Here is a 20,699-nt window from a genome sequence, read left to right on the forward strand (position 1 = left end):
TGTTGCTGTTTTGGGCGGTGGTGTGCTGTGCGTTTCCACCTGATGGGCCGGTGTGTTCTTTCTGGTGCACTTACCTTCTGATGCTTGGTTGCCTCGCAGCCTTGGGAGCCCCAGTGTTTCTGCAGTAATTTCCCTCACGAAGCCGTGTGTGCAGATCCCTGGGGCCAGGCCTTGCTGGTTTCCACTGATGCTGGAGTCTTGCTAGTGGATGGTTAGTGAGTAGCTGCTCCTTCAAATGTCTCTCTTTGTATAACTTGTAGTACTTCTAAGATGGGTGACCACCGGTCAGCTCCCTTTAGATAAATGGGTCCTCAGCAGTGTCCTTAGCAGAGCTTTATTTCCTTAAAAATTACTCCCTTGTTTTCAACAGGCAAGCCTGGGCCGTGGGGGGCGGGGGGTGGGAGCGGGCCTGCATGACAGTTTCATCCCTTCCAATTAGTCTGTGGATATCAAATAACCTGCAAGGAAAATCTCCTTTGCGGCCAATACTTATCATGATTCCAAAATTTTACTTTAAATTGACAAGGGCAGGTTGTTACTTAGAGCTGCTGTCTCAGGGATATGCTCTCTCTTGAAGCGCTTTTTTTTTTCTTTTAAGATTTCTAATTCGAAAAGTACTCAGTATCCAAAACAAACAATAAGAATCTTAGATAACCTATATTTGAAGGATAGAGAAACAAAGATTTTGACAGGAAGACAGATCTCATCTCAATATAAAACCAAACTTTTCACAGCCGGGTGGGTCAGCCTGCCCCCAGGGAGGCGGTCAGCTCCCGCCTTGGCAAGGATGCCGTAGAGGGCATTCAACTTCGAGTGGGGATTTAATTTAGCCTCAAGGACTGTGTGGTCCTTTCCAGCAGGAGGCCCCTTGGATTCTTCCAGACTCCTAATGAATGATAAAGGAGCTAAACACTAGTAGCAAGTCATGTCCTGGGGCTTCAGAGGGAGCCATAGGTGTAGAGACAGCATCTTCCAAGGGCACATCCTCCGTGCACAGGAGCAGGCTGCCCGGTCTCTGGTTACCATAGTGATGCTTTATGAGCATCCTGAAGGCCACCTCCTGTGAGAGTAACATAACAGCCTAAAACTGCAGCATCTTCCCATCCTTGGCCTCGACCTTTACTCCCTCCTCAGTCCCTGACTCAGCACATTTATAAGTACGTGCTGTGTTCCGGGCCCCGTGCTAGGTGCCTCCGGTAGGACGATGAGAGGTGGACAAGACTTTATAATGGACTTATTTCTGACCTTATCTGTTATTTTTGCTATATCTTTAAATGTTGTATCCATAACATAATTTTTTAAATTCACATATATACACATATATAATTGTGTATATAACTAATTTACTGAAAGCCAGATAACTTAAAATTCATAAATTCAGAATTTAAATTAAATATTTAATTTTAGAAACTTTTATAAAACAGTTAGAAAATCTTTGTGATCTTGAAGAAAACCTCTCTGAGCTTCAGGTTTCTCTAAAGTGGGGGTAATTTTTTAAGTAGCTAAAAAATAGTTTATAATAATGAGAAATGATGAACTAAACAAAATAAGGATGATGATCCTAACCGCAAGGGAGGAGATGCGGAGATTAAACGAAGTTACTTACTTACCTGTAAGCGCTTAAAGCAGCGTCTGGCAGGTAGCAGTACCTTACCAAACAGTCGCTATCATCATTACTCTATCCCTATGAACTTGCCAGAAGGTAACAAAATCTATAGATTTTGCTCAAAGTGCAACCAAATAAAAGAATTTATTTAAAAAAACAAACCTTAGGGGTTTAGTCTAGTCTCTTAGTTTTACAGATGAAGAAACGGAGGCCTAAAGAAATGATGTGACTTGCCCAAGACCATACAGCTGGTTAGTGGCACATCTGGAACCAGAACCCAGAGGTGATTCCTTGTCCAGTGCTCTCTCCACTAAACCAACTACATTTTATTAAAATTAAATTAAACTCTACCAATGTGATTGTCTTTACCTTGATGCAGATTTCCAAGACTATACTCCTGGGCAAATAATTATGAAAATTTTTGTGATGAAAAGAATGTCAAATTCTACCTGTTTGCCTTTTTAGGAAAGAGAAAGTATGTTTCATAGTGACTATTTGTAAGGCTTGCCTAAAAACAGAAAAAAAAATTCTGTTTGAGTTGCTTCTATGTAAATGTAAAATCCAAACCAAGATTACCAAGTCCCTTTCTGAAATTTTCATCTTTACGTATCCAAAATGTAATGGAAGTGTCAGATGTAAGGATTATTGTGACTGCCAGGAAATTCTTTTCTTTCAAACTTGAGGGATGTTGTCTTAACACAGGTGGTAGCCATATACACCCACCACCAGCTTAGATGTATTACTCAGATTATTACTTTCATGTCCTAGTTATGCAGTAATGCATCCCTGTTTGCCTTTGCTAAAAAGAGAATAACCCTTAAGGCTTTCTTTGTATTCCTTGTTGTGCTTTTAAGCCATAATTCTCTTGTTATTTCTTTGTTTACCTTTTTCTTGTCTACACTTAATTGTATTACGAATTATCTCTGTGAGTGAATCTCTCCATTTTGTTTCACGCCAAGTTCCACTCTGTCCCATTAGCCTCTGCTTAATTTCATTAGACTTACCCCCTTGAGAGTCTGCTCCTTTTCAAGGTCATTATTAACATCAAGAGTCTTTGCATTCTAAGTGTAGCAAAACCTACTCTGAAGGGAGACTAAATACTGATTAAATATGCTATCACCATTTGTTTTGGTTTTGCAGTAATAGGAAAGCCAGGTCTAAAAGATTGTTTCTTCCTAAAGAGATTACAAGAAGGAAACCATGTTATGAAATAGTCATTGAATCCACGTCACTTTCTCATATCCTTTCCTTCCCTTCCTTCCTGTGCTGTATATAAACCTGTTTTAGAGCACCTGAGAAAGACTAGATGGAGAATAAATGCTCATTTACTCTGTACATAGGCAGCCACACGGTATCCCTCTGTTTTTAACTGCAAAATGAAGTGCTTCTGTCACATTAATTCCTTACGGCACAATTTTCCCGTGCTCCCCCATCAATCCACAGGGATGCAGTGCTGTTTTTAGGCTAAACACTGGCTAAGAGCCCAGACTTGTCCTTGCACGGACTTGGGTTCCGCAAGCTCAAGACGTGAGCTTAGACAATTTTCTATCACCTCTGAGCCTCAGGTTCCTCATTTGTTAAATGGGAGTATTAGAAGTTCCTACCTAGTAGGGTCATTGGGAAATCTACATTAAATGACACATAAAACACTTAGCATTAAGGCCTGGCATGTAGGAAGCCCTCAGTGTATGTGAACTGTCATTCACAAAATGAAACAAGCATAGTCACTTAGTCAAACATAGAGACGGGTACTGGAGTGATCATCTCATGGTTTGAAAAATTGAGTCTTCCCCCGCAGAAGCACAAAGAGCCTGAGAATCAATCCTCTTGGGAAGGCCTGGGCTAGAGGAGCAGGAAAGTGTTTGATGGGCTGTCACAGAATTTATATTAGCCCCGATCATGAAGGGCAACTAGAGCCAAGCCCTCTGTCTAATAAGAGCCTAGCAGGCTCTGTGCTCTGAAAAATACAGCGCTCTCACAGGCCTGCAGGAGCGGGATGATAAAAGCTCTACTCCCTCCTGGGCACCATCCAGGGAAGGATGAACTCCCAGACAGGTTTCTGGAAGAGCCAAGATCCTCAGGGCCTCTCACACCTAAATTACAATTAAGGAAACACCCACACCCACAGCTGAACACTTGAAGACCTAAGTGTCTTCGAAGTGCAGATAAAGAATAAGCTAGACACTTCTGCCTAAAATGTCTACACCATCCTGGGACATCCTTGCCTTACCCTGAGTCTATGTCAAGCTCAGAACAGACCCTTTGCTTATGGAACAGCCTTAATTCTTTTAGCCCTCTTTGTCCAAGGGACCCCCAAGAGCAAAGTAATTGCTGGCAATTTAAGATCCCAGTAAGTAAGCTTAAAAACAAATCCTATGTATAATTGCAGTGTCTTTAATCATCTGTTTACCTGACGTCTTCCCTAATGTTTCCACTAAAATTAGTTTTCTCCTGTTATTTGGGAAACGTAATTGATATTTCTCTCTTCTTTTATTTCTGTCTAAAAAGGAGATTTCGTATTCCTATATGGAGAAATACTGAAAATTTATAGGTAAATTACTATTGACGCGGACATAGGGCATGTTGCAATAGGAAGTTTGTTTTTATTTTATATACAAAAGGAAATTCTAATTTTGCTTTCTTGAGAAATATGCAAAACAACCTAAGATGTGATGTGATTTCAAACATGACAAAAACTCAGAAAATGCTCAAGAGAAATGGCTAAACTTATTAACATTATTTAAAACTTGGTGTTCAGTTCTTTGGAATAATCCCAGCAAAAATTGGAATTGGGAGATGCTGCCTTTTCTTTGATGAACACTGAGGAGAAGAATACAGCTTAGGGGCCCTGCCGTTATGCTCCCTGTATGGAGTTGTGAATGCCTTTGGGAAAGAAATGCCAGTCCTTCTCCCTGAGCTAAGAGGAGACTAGTGCTTGAACTTTCTGTGTAGCCCTTATGAAAGCTCTAGAAGCTGTCCTCCTTCCTCGCCTAGGGAGAACCGGGGTCCAAAACTACCCACAGGCACGTTTTGTAGGTTCTAGAAAGTGTGGTCTGGGTTGCAGCATCAGGTAACCAGGTTTCCTCTTCCAGATGACCTTCCATCAGTGCCAGTGTTTGACAAAACTCTGCCCGTGAAGCAGATGCATGTGCTGGAGGCGCTGGACCTTCTGATTTTCAGAGCAGACAAAGGTGGTACTCCTCTCCAGGTGACGTTTTCTGGGAGGAAGGGAAGAGTGTAGCCTGTGGCCGACACAAGGGTCGTGGGGCTCTGGCTGCATCGGTGGTGCCAGCTGTTTCTTCTCCTGGTGCCCAGGGCTCAGGGGCCTTGGTGGCCCATATGTCCTCTGAGGAGGGGATGGTGAGGGAGAGAAGGGCGGGGGGGGCATCCTTGATTGCATCATTACATAAAGGCGATGCGGGGTTTCTCCTGGATTCTGGAACACCTCAAATTCTGATTCCTCGAGCAGTGGTTTTCCTATACAATCCACCCTTTCAGTTCTTCCAGGTCGTCTTACTTTTCCATCCATCTCCTCCGTCTGCTTTATCCCACCAGGGAAAGACGCCCGCCTCTTTGTCTTCAGGCTCAGCGCTGTGCAGAGGGGCATGGAGGGCAAGCAGGCCGTGAAGGGCAAATATGACTGCAGAGAAAACAAGCTGGAGAAAACCAAAGGTGACTCGATTCTTCATATTTTGGTGGTTTCTGTCCAATTAATCTTTTTCTCAGACTGCCCAGATTTTACTGAAAAGAAAAATGAGTGGGAATTTGATTTTATTTGTTTTCACTTGGAAACATCACAAAGGTAGCATCACTGCTTCCCTAAGAGAGCTTCAGTGATAGAAAAGCAGGTTGAGGACTCAAGGAAATTCCAGGTCTTGTTTGACAAGTTTGGAATGAGTTAAGCTGTGTGAGCAAACCTGTGAAAAGAGACTTTTAGACTTTGGTTCCTGGAACTCTGATCACCCTTCACTTTAGTTCATATCATGTAATGGGTGTGAAGCTAAGTCCACAAACTCTAGTAGAGAGGGAATATGACTTCCTTAATTGTCCTGTAATTCAACCTAATTTTTATTTCAAGTCCCCACTTTGCCTGGTGGAGGGAACGTTTCTTAGTCATTTCACTGGGTTATGCTTAATTTCCAGGATTCTCAGGTATCACCAAATTGTCAAAGCTTGGGGGCTTCCCGCCTCTCGTCGTGTGTTCAGCATCACTGATTTCTCTTCCCAGGCTGCCACTTGTACGCCATTAACACTCACCATAGCAGAGAGCTGAGGATTGTGGTTGCCATTCGGAATAAACTGCTTCTGGTCACGAGGAAACATAGCAAGACAAGTGGGGTGACCGGCATGTCACTGTTATCTCCCCTGTCCGAGTCACCTGTTGAAGAATTCCAGTACATCAGGGTAGGTTTTCTCTTCAGATCGTTTGGCTCCTGGCCAAGGTGTCACGAGGCAGACTCCTTCCTTCCACCCAGAGTCTGTCATCCATTGGCGTTCAGGAACCGACTGGGGAAGGCCTCGCCTGTTGCCCTGGTTTCCCCGGAAGACTAAGGTGAACAGGGCTTTTCCGACTCCATCCAGCTCATTCATACCAGTGAGCACCCAAAGATGCTGCCCTAGTGGAGATCATTTTGAAATGTATAGAAATTTAGAATCATTATGTTGGGCACCAGAAACTAACACAGTTTTAAAGTCAATGATAAAAAAAAAAATAATAATAATAATAAAGTCAATGATACTTCAAAAACAAACTCATGGAAAAAGAGACCAGATTCACGGTTACCAGAGGCAGGGGGTGGGGGGAGGGGGAAATGGAGGAAGGTGGTCAGAAGGTAAAAACTTCCCATTGTAAGACAAGTAAGTACAAGGGGTGTAATGTACAACACGAGAAATATAATAATGCTGCTGTATGTTATATATGGAAGTTAAGAGTTCTCATCACAAGGAAAAAAATTCTGTTTTCTTTTTCTTTTATTTTGTATTTATATGAGGTGATGAATATTCACTAAACTACTGTGGTGATCATTTTATGATGTATGTAAAGTCAAATCATTATTGAACACCTTAAATTTATACAATGCTGTATGTCAATTATATCTCAATAAAACTGGAAGGAGGAAAAAAAGGATGCTGTTCTAGGTCCTGGGGATACAGCAGTGAACAAGAAAAAAGTGTCTTTTCTTGTGGAGATTGCTTTCTAGTTGCAGGACAACAGAAATAGGCCAATAAGTCTATGAGTCCTGAGGATAACAGTAAAGTAGGGTAGGGAAACAGAGGATCATGGATCGGGGAGGTAGGGGATCTCTTTTAGAAAGGGTATCTCAGAAGCCCTCTCAGAAAAGATTACCTTTGAGGGGAGATCCAGATGAAAGATGGGACCGCGTGATGAGGGTCTCTGGGGAAAGGGTCTCCGGGCAGAAGGGGAACGGCCAGCAAGGGCCCAGTGGCCCGGCTCAAGGCACAGCCAAGAGGCCGGGCGGCTACAGCCGAGGGGACAGACAGGGGTCAGTGTATGGGGACCAGGTTCTCTTGGGCCCTGAAGGTCATTGCAAGGACGTTGGCTTTGACACCGAGCAAAAGGGGGAGCCACTGGAAGGTCTGAAGCAGAGAAGTGGCAGGTTTTAAAAAGGCCACGCTGGCTACTGGACAGAGGAGAGAGTAGGGAGCCAAGAGTGGAATAAGGAGTCCAGCTAAGAGGCTGATGCAGGGTCCTGGCAGGAGACGAGGTCAACTTTGGTCCTGGGCAGGTGGAAAGGTGTGGTGGACAAAGCTGCCCCTTTGCCTGAGTCAGTAGGATTTGCTGCTGGGCTGAGCGTGGAGCCTGTGAGAGAAGCCTCCTGGAGCATCAAGGCCCTTCCCAATCTTACCATTCTAGCTTTTTTTTTTTTTTTTTTTTTCATTTTATTAATTAATTAATTTATTTATGGCTGTGTTGGGTCCACGTTTTTGTGCGAGGGCCTTCTCCAGTCGCGGCAAGTGGAGGCCACTCCTCATCGCGGTGCGTGGGCCCCTCACCATCGCGGGCTCTCCTGTTGCGGAGCACAGGCTCCAGACGCGCAGGCTCAGTAATTGTGGCTCACGGGCCCAGTTGCTCCGCGGCATGTGGGATCCTCCCAGACCAGGGCTCGAACCCGCGTCCCCTGCATTGGCAGGCAGACTCTCAACCACTGCGCCACCAGGGAAGCCCCATTCTAGCTTTTTTAAAAGCTATGGTACAGGGACTTCCCTGGTGGTCCAGTGGTTAAGACTCCGTGCTCCCAACGGAGGGGGCCCGGGTTCGATTCCCAGTCAGGGAACTAGATCCCGCATGCCACAACTAAAGATCCCGCATGCCGCAACGAAGATCCCGCGTGCCACAACTAAGACCCGGAGCAGGCAAATAAGTAAAACATATTAAAAAATAATAATAAAAACTATGGTACATTAAGGTGTCAAATATGTCAACCATTGGCCACTAAGGCAGAGTAGGCCCATAAGTGAGCTGAGAAGTTATTTTTGCCTAGAGTTAAAGCTGCCTGAATTATGCATTTCAGTTTCTGCTAATATGCAATTCCAGGGGACAGAACAGCAAAACAGTTAAAGCAAGTTACAATCTTGCTTTAGATAGGTGTTAGTCTTCTCATACAGTACTTAGCCATCTTAATGAGTATTTATGCAGAGCATGTGCATTTATATGGAGTATAAGCTCTGAAGTCAGGTTTCTTGAGTTCAAATCTTGGCTCTGCCACATATAAACTATGTGACCGTAGGCAAGTCATGTGACCTTTGAGCCTCAGTTTCCTCACCTGTAAAACAGAGTAACAGCCTTACCTACTTCATTAGGTTGTTATGAGGATTCAGTGAGAACAGTGCCTGGATCTGTTAACATTAGCTGTTATTATCATTATTATTATTAAATGACAGGACGGGACCAGACAGTCTGAGGGCTGACACAGGCCACACTGTTGAATTGCTTTTGTAGAATTGTTTCCTGGCCTCTCCCCTCTGCAGTGGACATAGGGCTGAGCCTCGAGGACAGGCTGTAGGAGAAGAAGTCTGGCGCCATCCCTCCCATCCTTTCCCACCCCTGCCTCCCCTGCAAGCACAGGGCTCTGCAGGGGCCTGGCAGGGAGACTCTTCTGCACGGGGGCGGGCAGTGGGGGGTTGATACAAAGGTGGCTGCTCTGTCCTCACCCCTTTCTCCTCCATCATTGTCCACCACACAGGAGATCTGTCTGTCCGACTCTCCCTCGGTGATGACCTTGGTAGATGGGCCATCGGAAGAGAGTGACAACCTCATCTGCGTGGCTTACCGGCACCAATTCGATGTGGTGAACGAGAGCACGGGGGAGGCCTTCAGGCTGCACCATGTGGAGGCCAACAGGGTCAGTTGACAGATATGGGGGCAAGTGGGAAACTAGAAGGCTAGGAGTTGTGTCTTCTAACTTTGTCATGCCGTGATGAGGATTTCTTTAAAATTGTGTATTATTTATTGTATCAGTATCATGCGATGTACTGTTTAGGCTGCACCACCTGAAGCTGCCATCTTTGTAGGTCCAAAGGGTTCAATATAATATAACTGCCCATTGCCCTGTTCAGCTTTTCCAGGCCTCCCCCTGCCCTTCCATCCTTCCCAATAAAAGAGGAATGAAGAGTCAAAAAGCTAAATGTAAATAGCTGAGTAAATGAGAACATTTGTTTGGTAATTCATGCTGGAAGGGCCTTTGGAGAGTAAGGTTGCTCTCAGAGGCCCTGCAGACCCACAGTGTGGGGCCTGGGTGGCAGGGGAGGGTACAGCCCATGTCTCCATCCCCTTAGAGGCCGTTAGGAAAAGAAGAAGGGATGAAACACCATTAGGAGAGAGAGAAAAAGCAGATCAGCACTGGGGGTCTATACCTCCTGGCCTGAGCTGCACAGAGAACAGCCATGTCCTGGATTTGGACAAAATCTAGGGCCCACCCGAAACTCCACCGAAGCACGAAAGAGGACCTCGTGGGTTCCGAGCATCAGCACCCCCGAGTGCCTGTCACTGAGCTGCTCCACACAAACAAGCAGGTCACAGAGCTCTTCAGCCCACTTATCGCCGTGAAGCAGGTCAAGGCCTGATAACACTTGAGCCACTTGAGGTCTGCATGGTGCAGGGCCAGCACTCCGGCTTAGGTTCGAGGACACGGCAGAACAAGGACGTTGTCTCCAGGGAGAATGTTTTTCCTGATGAGAGTTTCCAAACCCACAGACTTCCCCCAGTCCTGTTCAGATGTGTCAAAGAGACTGAGGAATTTAATTATGCTTTATAAGAAATTTAAAAATACAGTTTATATTTGGACAAGCCCTACATAAATAGGCACTAAAATTGCTAATTACTGTATGAAGAAGACTTAACACCTAATGAAAGCAAGATTTTAAAAAATAGAAAAGTCAGAAAAAGAAGCATCTAGATATAATTAGGAGGTCTCCTTATCTTCAGCTGCTGTCAATCACAGCTCAGTCTGTCCTTTCACGTATATATACTGGTGGCACCCAAACTCGTCTGCAATTGGAGTCATCAAGGAGCTTCAAATGCTACTGATGCCCGTGTCCCACCCACAGAGATTTCATTGGCCTTGGGTGTGGCGTGGGCTTTAGAATTTTCAGATGATCCCCAGGTGATGTGGGAAAGTTTGGGAACCACTGGTACACACTGTTGCTCAACTCTGGCTATAATTGCCTAGAAAGCTTTAAACAGATCAGTGCTCTGATACACCCAGATCAGTTAAACGAGAATTCCCGGGTGTATGCTATGGGAATCAATTGGTGTTGAGTCTCCCCCAGGTGATGCTAATATAGACCTAGGAGAAGGAATCTATCCTGAAACTCTCCCTAACTTAAAGCCAGGACTCCCGTCCATCCCAGCAGCCGGGAACCTATAATTACTTCCAGCCGCTGACTTCTGAGGAGGAAGGGTCCAATCTGGCCTTTGAAAGTTCTTGCCTCTTCTTGCTTTTCAAAACTGTACAGCCAGCCAAAAGAGACAGAAAAAGGCTGGCCTAGCAGGTCTTTGTTGAATCAATCCTTCCCTGGCAACTAGTCTCTTAAGATTCATGAAGGCCCAGGAAAAAATGAGTTAAAGTTTTCTTTGATGACTTCTGTGTTTGTTTTTCTGAAAACTGTGAGAAACAGTCCTAAATTTTTCTGTCCTTTCTTCGATATGCTTTTTAAAGCAAAGATACAAAATTTTCTCTAAGAGAAAATGTTTAAAACCGTGTCCCCTGGATCTGAGTGGGTCAGTGTGCATAGTCCCTCCTAGTACAGTGGTCCCAACCTTTTTGGCACCAGGGACCAGTTTCCTGGAAGACAGTTTTTCCACGGACGGGGGCGGGGGGGAGGGATGGTTCAGGCGGTAATGCAAGCGATGGGCAGCGGCAGATGAAGCTTCTCATGCTCACCCTCCGCTCACCTCCTGCTGTGCGGCCCGGTTCCTAACAGGCCTCGGACAGGGGGTTGGGGACCCCTGTCCTAGTAAATCAGCAGCTGCTGTGTTTGCTGAGCAGGCAGAGGTACTGAGACAGTGGCTTGTCTTTGCGAGGAATTTACTGTCCAGCTGGGAAGACAAGCCCTAGAGAAATGAGGAGAGAAATGAGCATGCTTTCTAATAGCTGGTCAGAAGCGGCCTGCGGGAACAGGGTTACTTCCCACCGGGATGCTCCTGCAGGACAAGCCCCGAGTGCAGTGGGGCAGGAGAGAGAGGCTGACCCTCCTTGAGTCCTGGAGATTTAGTGCCTCAAGTTGCCCACACTGCCTGCCTGCTCCGTGTGCGGCCAGCCAGGCCGGCCTGGTTTCCTGCCCCCGTTCCTCCTCTCTTCTCATCCAAGACCCCTTGATTCCCACTGTAGGCTTCAAACCGACCTTAGCGTCTAAGACAATCCTAGCTCGAGAGAGGAGCTGTTTAAGAAGCACCAGAGCAGCCTCCTGAAAGTCAATGTCAAGTTCGTTTTACCAACAGGCCGACTGTGACCTACTGCCCCAGCTCCAACAGCCAGCACTGGCCTCCTTCCCAAAACAGAGGACTCCTCTGGAGGGAACTGCAGACCTGGTAACAGGATCTGGGTCTCTGGCTTATTTGCTGGGCCCAACCTGACTGTCTGCCCAGACCCGAGCCGGGCTCCATTGAGAGCTCACCCCGGAATCACGTGGGAAGGCTGGACACTGACCTCACAGTGGTGACCTCTTTCACTTGTTACAAGTCTGTGTTCTGAAGTTTCACAACCACCACATATGACTTTTATTATTTTTAAATGCCAATAAAATGAACTATTTTTAATCAAGGAAAAAATAAAAAGCCAGTGCCTATGTCCTACCCTAGACCTACTATATCCAGATGTCTAGGAGTGAGAACCCAGAATACGTATCTTTTAAAAGCTCCCTAGTTAATTCTCAGGTCCTCGCCTGGTCAAGAAACTGCTGCAGGAATGATTCCTGCCAGCACCCACCCCCCGCCCCCCTGTCCTGGGAGCCGACATCTGTATCAACACCTGTATGTATATGGAACATGCACACATGAACCCGGCCCCACCGTGCTAAGTGTTAATAAAGTCTGACGAAATGCAATGGGGGACCTGAGGGAGGAGTGGTTGAGGCCATGCTGTGGTCTCCGTCCCTGAATTTCGGCCCTGTAGCCTTGACAGGAATGTGCTGTTCACTTCCCCGTTTCTGCAGAAAAGGAAACTGAGGCTCAGAAAGGAGGAGCCACATTAACCCCAAACCACACAGCTAGTAAGTACAGGGGCAGGACTTGAACCCGGGCTGCCTGCTCCCAAGGCCATGCCCTTAAACCCAGCCTGTGGCATCCACAGCCTCGTCACAGAGAGTGATGGGGAGAGCAGGTCCAGGCTACAAAGCTGGCAGCACTTGGCCACTCCCCTCAGGAAGTGCACAGCCTGGCAGAGCAGACAGCCACACCCTCTAGGGCTCGAAGCCTCTAGCTGAGATAAGTGTCATCTAACTGACAAGTACGGGGACACCTGAGGAGGAAGTGACTCTTAAGTCAAAGTGCCGGGGCTGGGAGGGTTCCCTCCAGGGCCGAGGGGGCTCAAGGGCTGTTCCCTCCCGTGATATACCCCACTGGTGCTGGTTCCATAGCTAAATAATGCCACCAGCTGACATTATAGAGCATTTACCAAGTACCAGGCCCTGCATGACCTCACGGAATCCTCAGCCCCTACAGGAGTAGATGTTCTAGTATCTCCCATTTTACAGTTGAAGACACTGAGGTTCCGAGAGGTTAAACCACTGACCTAGGTACCCACTCCTCTCAAGTGGCAGAGTTGGGATTTCATTGACCCAGTCGTGCGTTCGGGAAGTACGTACTCTGCGCCTGCCACTCGACAGGCCCTGATCCAGGTGCTGAGGATGTCACGTGAGCGGGTCGGCAAGGCCTCTGCTTCGTGGAGCTGAGATCCAGTGGGCAGGAGAGTGCCAGCAAACAAACAAACAAGCAAGCGAACATCGGGCAGCAGTGCACATCACACAGATAATTAAAAACTAGGGCTGTGACCTACAGCAGCAGAGGAAGTATTTGGGATTTGACGCCCAGGTCTTTCTGATCCCAGAATCAGCACCCTTGACCTCTGAGCCTCGCTGTTTCCCACCCCCACAAAGCCCCACAACTCTTGGTTCTGGCATTGGCCCCATTATACCATGTTTTACGTGCCTGTATGCTTTTCTGACTTTTTCTTAAGGGGTGAGACCCTGCCCTTTCATTTCTGCGTGCTTGATGGCACCTAGTACAATGCCAGGTAATACTGGGTGGGAGATGGGCCGGGGTTCCATTGCAGGGACTTGCCAGACACAGGGCACAGGCCCTGGCTGAGGGTGGCCAGCGGGGCTTCAGCACGGTCGTGAGACCGTCTAGAGGAGAAGGCTGCATTTGGGAGAGAGCAGTGAGGAGGAGGGCCTGGGGTGCGGCAGGGCCCCAGTGCAGTGCTGGGCAGCTCAGAGACTGGAAGGGGCTGGAGAGAGCTGGGCCAGAGGGAGACAAGGACACGTGCCCCTGCTGGAGAGGTCAGGCCTAGCCTGGGGCGCAGCAGGGGGTGAGACACAGAAGGGGAGGCTGCTGGACTTGGGTGAGAAGGGGAGCCCCCAAGACTTTGGGGATAGCTCTGCTAACAGCACGGAGGAGGCTTAGAAGGCAGCTAGTCATGTGCGACATAAAGATAGTAGCCTCCATGGAGGGCTGATTATGTGTCAGGCCCTGTGCGACATAAAGATAGTAGCCTCCATGGAGGGCTGATTATGTGTCAGGCCCTGTGCGACATAAAGATAGTAGCCACCATGGAGGGCTGATTATGTGTCAGGCCCTGTGCAAAAACGTGTGCCTTGTTTCATGGAATTCTCATGACGATCCAGCAGAGTCAGGATTACCGTTATACCGGTTCACAGGTGAAGACCTGGGGCCAGAAGTTAAGCCATTTGCGACAAGCCACAGAGGCAGCGAGTGGTACAGGCAGGATCGCAGCTCGGGGCTGTCTGACCAGCGTCGTGCTCCCATCTGTTCCCCTACGCTGCCTCCTGCGTTCCTGGGTATGGAACCTGTTGCGTTTGAGAGAAAAGACTTAGGAATATGGGCTGGAGCTCTGAGGAGAATGTGTGCCTGAGGTTGTATCTAGAGATTTTGAGCAGAGTAAAATCTGAAGCTATAAAGGTGGGGATTTTTCTAAATGAGAGAAGAGCCAAGAAATGGAAGAATAATCTGAAGTGGGAGAGAGGACGGGAGGGAGGAGACGTCCCATGTCAGAGGCTGCGGAGCTCTGGATGGAGAGATGAGCCATGGCCAAAGGCCTCCAGGCTGGGGAGAAGGAAATCTTCATGGTGCTCAGAGAGGGCAGTGTCCCTGGTGATACAGGAGGACAGACTACAAGGGCTGAGAAGACAAGTGAGGCAATGAAAGAAGCAGGAGATTTTTACAGGGTCAGAGTTTTGAAGCTCAAGAGGGGCCAAGGACACTATCAGGTTGAGAACCGTCTTCTCAAAAGCAGAAACGGAGGCCGGAGAGGAAGAGCTCGCCCAGGCCACAGAGCTAGGGCTTCCGACACTCTCTGCATCATGTCATGCCGCCTCCCTGGAAGTGAAGGAGAGAGAAGAGAAGTGCAGACACGGTGATACTGAGATTCAGAGACTGTTTGAAGCAGGAGGAAGTGTGGCTGAAGTGCAGGGGTGTTAAGCTTGGAAAAGAACCGGGGATCCGGTTCAGATCTTGGCTGGAGCACCTTCTACCTGAGGCACTAGAGCGACTGCACCTCTCTGAGCCTCACTTGCCTCATCTGTAAAATGGGAGCAATGCCACGTACTTTAGGGGTTGATGTGAGAGTGAAACAAATAACCCATGTGAAAAGCTTTGTGGACTGAGCCCACTGTATAAATAAGAGGCCTGTCAATAGAGAGTGGAGATGTCCGCCTACAGAGCTTCTCAAAGCGTGGGAAAAGAGGGTGAGAAAGTCCCTATGGACTGCAGTCATGGCCACCCATGTGGCACCGTGGGTGCTGGTGAGGTGGGAATGCCCCCCAGTGCCTGAGTTTACAGAAAGCCGTAACTTGAGAAAGTCTTTTCATAGTGTCAGTGTCCAGCCTGCCCACTACCATTGCCCGTTCTCATTGCAGGTTAATTTCGTTGCAGCTATTGATGTGTACGAAGACGGGGAAGCCGGTCTGCTCCTGTGTTACAACTGTAAGTAAAGGATGTGTTTTGATCTCTATTTGCTAAAATCAACTGGTTATTTTTTTTTCTGGACAATTTAAAGGGACTTAGCTTTAGATTTACCTGAGGTATTGTTCCTGGGTCCTTAATTCCACTCCAGGGCGCATCTAAAAATTGCCTTCCTGCCTGGATCTCCCAATACGCCAGACCTCCTGGTAAGACGGTGCAGGGGCCGCCTGGGGGTGTCTCCAGGACGTGGGGGTGATAGCAGTGGCTTCCATCTAGGGAGCCCTTACTGTGTGCCACGCGCTGTGCTTCACCCACCTCAGTCACCGTTCCATTGACTTTTTCTGTTACTATCTGTCATCTGGAGGGAGATAAGGCTCCTGAGACCTGGAGCGGTGGACGGACTTTCTCAAGATTGTGCAGCTACAAATGGCAGAGCCCAGGTTCACATTTGGGGCCTCTTGACTCCAGTGCCCCAAATTTTAACCACAGTTACTCTTCCCCTTTTTGTTATTTCTCAGGTGTTAATGAAATCAGCCTCAACCTGGCGTACCCGGCCTCAGCTGGGTTAGTTTGGGTCAGGTGGCAGGTGGGTTTCAGGCAGACCACAGATATCAAATAGGGTCTCTAAGGATTTTCAGCATTTCAAAAGCTAATGTGATACTACAATAAAAAGGATCTTTTTAAGGCAAAGGTAGTAAGGTATTTTCCTGGATAAGCCTGCCCAGTTTAGCTAAAACAATAAAATATTTTTTTTTCAGCCTAGAATTGTATCGATTTAGAGTGGTGATGCTGGTTATATCACATGAGGCAGATATTTTGATTAATTAACCTTTGATTAGTAAGTATTTTCAGTAGAGAAATTTGTTTGATAAACATCCTCTCGAAATTCGAGATTTATGGGGAATCAGGAGAAGGTAGTCACAAGGAAAGAACTTCACCAATAAATCGCTCTTTTAGGGTATTTTATTCACAGATCTGTCTAAACCCTTCTCAAATTTGAAGCTGATTTTTATCATATGTCTGCTCCTTTCTAAAATATAACTTCCAGAAACCCAGAGTTTTCTATAGAGAAATTTTTATCTCAGATAAGTGAAAAACTTTTCTACATGCAGAAAGGGACTTTTCTTCAGAGAAATTTGTTTTAAAATTAGAACCTATACACTGTTCCCCACCAGCTGGATGGGGAATGTCAAAGGAGGGAAGTCATAGATTCTGAGCTGCTTCCCAGGCAGTGACTTTCTTAGAATCCTGCCCCCGCGCCAGCCCCCGTTCAGGCGGCTCTTTTTAACCATAAGGGACGGCCCTCTCTGTGCCAGGCCCGTGTCGGGCTCTGGAGACACAACAGTGAAAGGCCCTGCCAGGGACACAGTGAGCTCACGCTTCATGGAACAGCAGGCATGGGCGCCAGTTCATGGGTGTGAACAGGCTGCATGGCTCTGGGGTTCGAGAAACAGCTTCGCTTCCTTTTCTGAATCAGTTCAGTCTAATTTGGAGGCCCCTCGCCTCAGGTGCAGAGACCGCCAGCACTGGTTATTGGAAGGGAGCGCCCTCTGCTTCCCTGGGGCTTATCCATTGGAAAGCGCGGGGGGCCGGCAGGGGGCGCCTATGGACTGCAGTCCTGTCGCCTCCTCCGGGCCCGCGTGACCCCCTCTGAGGCAGGCGGGGCTGGGTCTGGCCTCCCAGGCACAACACAGCCACCCCGACCCATCCAGGAAGCTCTGTGCTCAGGGGCCAGGGTCTCCTCCAGCCCAGCCCCTCAAACCCCCCAGCAGGTTGCTCGCCCCTAGTGGGAGTTGAGATGGGACAGGGGAGAGGAGAGGGGATGTGTGTAAGGGACCTGGGCCTTTAGAAACACAAGGCTGCTGTGTCCTTCCTGAGTCGTTCATTCATTCAGTAAATCTTTACCCAGCACTTCCGATATTTAGGGGTTTCAGCAGTGAATATAAGCACAAATCCAGCCATCAGGTGGAGTTTACATTTTAAAGAGAGCAGTTAGACAATTAACAAGATAAATAAGAAACACGTGCAGTTTGTTAAATGGTGCTGAGTGCTGAGGGGAAATGAAGGGGGAAGAGGGGCCGGAAGAGGGGCCGGACTGGGCAGGAGTGGGGTGTGCGGGTCACCGGTCACCAGTTACAGGGGGTGAGGAAGGCAGGCCTCGCTGGGAGAGGAGCGAGGACCGAAGACCCAAAGGGAGTCCAGGTATCAGGACTGAGTGTTGAACATGAAGGTATCAGGCTGAGTGTTTCAGGCAGGGACGAGAGCAGGTGTAAAGACCTTGAGGAGGAACATTCCAGTATGGTCGAGGTGACCCCAAGATGACCCGTGATCACAACAGAGTGAGCGAGGGTGCGAGTGGATACAAATCGGCAAAGAGGACCAGACTCCAGCAGGGCCTGGTAGGTGAAAGTTCTTTGCGTTGCACCCTGGTGAGCAACTGGAGGCTTTTGAGCAGAGGCGCGACAGGGTCTGTAAGAGGAGACCGCCTCCACCCCCCGCCGCCATGGTGTGGAAGCGGGAAGGGCGGGGACTGCGCTCATCTGACGAGCACGCCAGGGGCTTGGACCAGGACCGCCGCAGGGGAGGCGCTGAGCGGTGGTCAGGTCCTAGACGTGCTTTACACGTGAGAACCAAGATAACGTGCCGGTGAATAAAGTGCGGCTGTGAGGGGAAGAGAAAAGGAGGACTGCAGTCTGGGGACGTGAGCAGCTGGGAGAACAGAGAATGCCACTTACTGAGATGAGGGAGGCTTTCAGAAGAGCTAGTTTGGGGGGAAAGATCAAGAGTTCAGTTATGACCCATCAGCACCTCTGAGATATCCCAGTGCAGACAGTGAGCGATCACCTGGTTCAAGTGCGGGCTCCGGAGGGGGCTCCCTGGGGGTCATTAGCAGGCAAGTGACCTTTAGGGTCCCGAGACTAAAGAGATCACCCACCGGGAAGTGGGGGAGACAGGAGGAACCAGCAAAGTAGACTGAGGAGTGGCTGGAAAGACAGGAGAAAGTGGGGTGAGGCCCTGAGAGGCAGTGTTGAAGGGAGTAGTGACCCGCTGTGCTGTTTGCCTCTGACAGATCGGGTCTGAGATGGCGCTTGGGTTTACAAGGCCACTAGGAAACTTGACAAGAGCAGGTGTCTCTGGGGAAGCAGTGGGGAGCAAAAGCCTGATTGCACAGGTCAGGAGAGATTGGGAAAGAGGAAGTAGAGCCGGGGAGTCCAGACAAGTCTTTCAAAGAATTTTGCTTTAAGGGAAAAAGAATAAGGAAGGGTGTAACAGCTAGAGGAGGAAGAGAGGCCAAGGATTTTGTTTTCTAAAAGGTGGAATAAACAGCATGTGTAAGGCTGTCGGGAAAGATCCGATGGAGAAGGGGAAACTGCAGTGCAGGACAGAGGGGGGATGTCCCTGAGGGGGCGAAAGCCACGGGCCAGAGTGGAGGGGGGGTGAGCTGCACCCCACGGCATCCAGAGTCGTGGGCAGGAGGCCGAGGGCGGACACAGCAGCTGGGGGAGCCGCTGCAGGGAGATCCGGGTGTCCTTCCTGAGCGCTCATTTTCTCAGGCTGAGAATGAGGATGCTTTTTCTCCCCTAGTGAGTCCACTGTAGCAAAAACAGAACTGACTCTGGTGAGTTTTTCTGTCCCAACAACTCACTCTGTTAGAAGAACAATGATGAGACAGTATAAATTAACTGCTTGACAAGGCACAGTGGTCACATCAAAGGAGACCCTAAGCTTCAGGTGGGCCGGCGGTGGTCATCCCCAGCCTAGCCCCACATCACAGGGGGCAGCAGCAGCTCTGGCTCCATGACCTCTGCCCTCTCACAGAGGGGCCACAGCTGTCGATTCTCACACTAGGAATGGCAAGAGACTGCTTCATGGGCGTGATGTTTCTTATTAGGGTGATGAAAATGTTGTAAAATCAGATTGTGATGTTGTACAACTCTATAAACATACTACAGTTCATTGACTTGAATGCTTAAAATGGATGAATTTTATGGTATATAAATTACATCTCAGTAAGGCTGTTTTAAAAAATAATTTAAAAATAAGATTGTATGGCTAAAACATGATGGGCTTCTGGAATAAAAGGGGCCTTTGTTTCTATGTGACCTTTCTCACTCGAAGAGGGTCTGAACCACCTGGACTTGTGTTTAGAGCTCGGAGCAAGCCAGGAACTGGGTAACTGAATTAACCTGGCCTTAATCTAACGCTGGCTCAGATTCACCAAGGTGATACAGGCACATGGCTTCAAGTTTTCATAATAAAATGTTGGGGGAGTGGTGTACAGCTCCCATCACACATGTCCTGCTGAGTGAGGCTCAGCGCGTGATCCCCTTGTAGGAGGTCTTCCTCCGTCCAGGGGCTGCCTTCAAGTGCCCCTTCTTCTCTGCAATCAAGCCAACCTGGTTCTCTCCCAAGTAGAACTTGTGAGGCTGTGGACAAGCTACTTCACTGCTCTTTGCCTCAATTTTCTCATCTGTAAAATGAGTGTAATAATAGCATCTACTTCATAAGTTTGTACAGATTAAACGGAAGAATGTTTTAAAGCTCGGTGCCTGGCTCATAGTAAATTCTCCAAAAATGGCTGCTATGATGACTTGTAGCAGAAATATTACTCTGGCTCAGACTGCCTCCTGCGCCTGAGGATCTGGCATCATGGCAATATTCGTCCCGGCTTTCATAAAGAACGAGCAGATAGGATGCTATTCTTGTTTCTCATTTATCTAATTATGGTTACCTGAGTGTTGTCTCTAACAAAAATGCGTCGCTGTTGTTTCGTTGCAGACAGTTGCATCTATAAAAAGGTTTGCCCGTTTAATGGTGGCTCTTTTTTGGTTCAACCCTCTGCGTCAGATTTCCAGTTCTGTTGGAACCAGGCTCCCTGTGCGATTGGTAAGGAAACCCTTTATCATCATGTTCTTTCCCCCTCAATAGACATATCTGAACTGTTCCATCCTATGTAAGCAAACTCACTGGCTTACCACTAAATTGCTATGAATTATGTGAGTATAATGAGTACTCAAAGCCTTCTTCTTCTTTAATTGTTTTTCATTTTGTTCCTCTTTGGGGACTATTGTCTTCCACTGTTCCTCCCAAGTCTTCTCAGTGCCTGAGCATGTGAGCATTTGAGAGCAATTAAATATCAGTTTCAGTAGAGCTTGAACAAGATCTCCAGCCTTGAAACTCTGACTGACTCCGGGGAGGAGCACAGTGCATTTGGCGTCCTTTTTATACATTTTGAAGCTTGAAAGTCTAGAATTACAGAAACTCAGGTACTTTGCCTGCCACTCAAAACTCAGGACGTGAGTGGTGGTGCTTTGTTTCTGTGATTCAAGATCCACAGCTGGGCATCTGCCTGGGGAGAGTCAGATCAGAGCCAAGAATCTTAGCACTGTTTTCCTCAAAGTAGAAGGCTTTGTTGATAGGTAAACATGATAG

At 47.9% G+C, this 20,699-nt stretch overlaps 1 protein-coding gene across 1 annotated transcript in view; it reads left to right on the forward strand.

Moving 5' to 3' along the window:
- Positions 1-20,699, forward strand: part of GARNL3 (GTPase activating Rap/RanGAP domain like 3) — a 110,662-nt gene that overhangs the window by 82,095 nt on the left and 7,868 nt on the right. Inside the window, 7 exon segments of the mRNA XM_036854452.1 lie at positions 100-211; positions 4,699-4,797; positions 5,162-5,278; positions 5,835-6,010; positions 8,812-8,970; positions 15,221-15,287; positions 20,046-20,153. Of these exon segments, the coding sequence (XP_036710347.1) occupies positions 100-211; positions 4,699-4,797; positions 5,162-5,278; positions 5,835-6,010; positions 8,812-8,970; positions 15,221-15,287; positions 20,046-20,153 (838 nt within the window).

Source organism: Balaenoptera musculus, chromosome 6 (assembly GCF_009873245.2).
Source record: "Balaenoptera musculus isolate JJ_BM4_2016_0621 chromosome 6, mBalMus1.pri.v3, whole genome shotgun sequence".
NCBI lineage: Eukaryota > Metazoa > Chordata > Mammalia > Artiodactyla > Balaenopteridae > Balaenoptera > Balaenoptera musculus.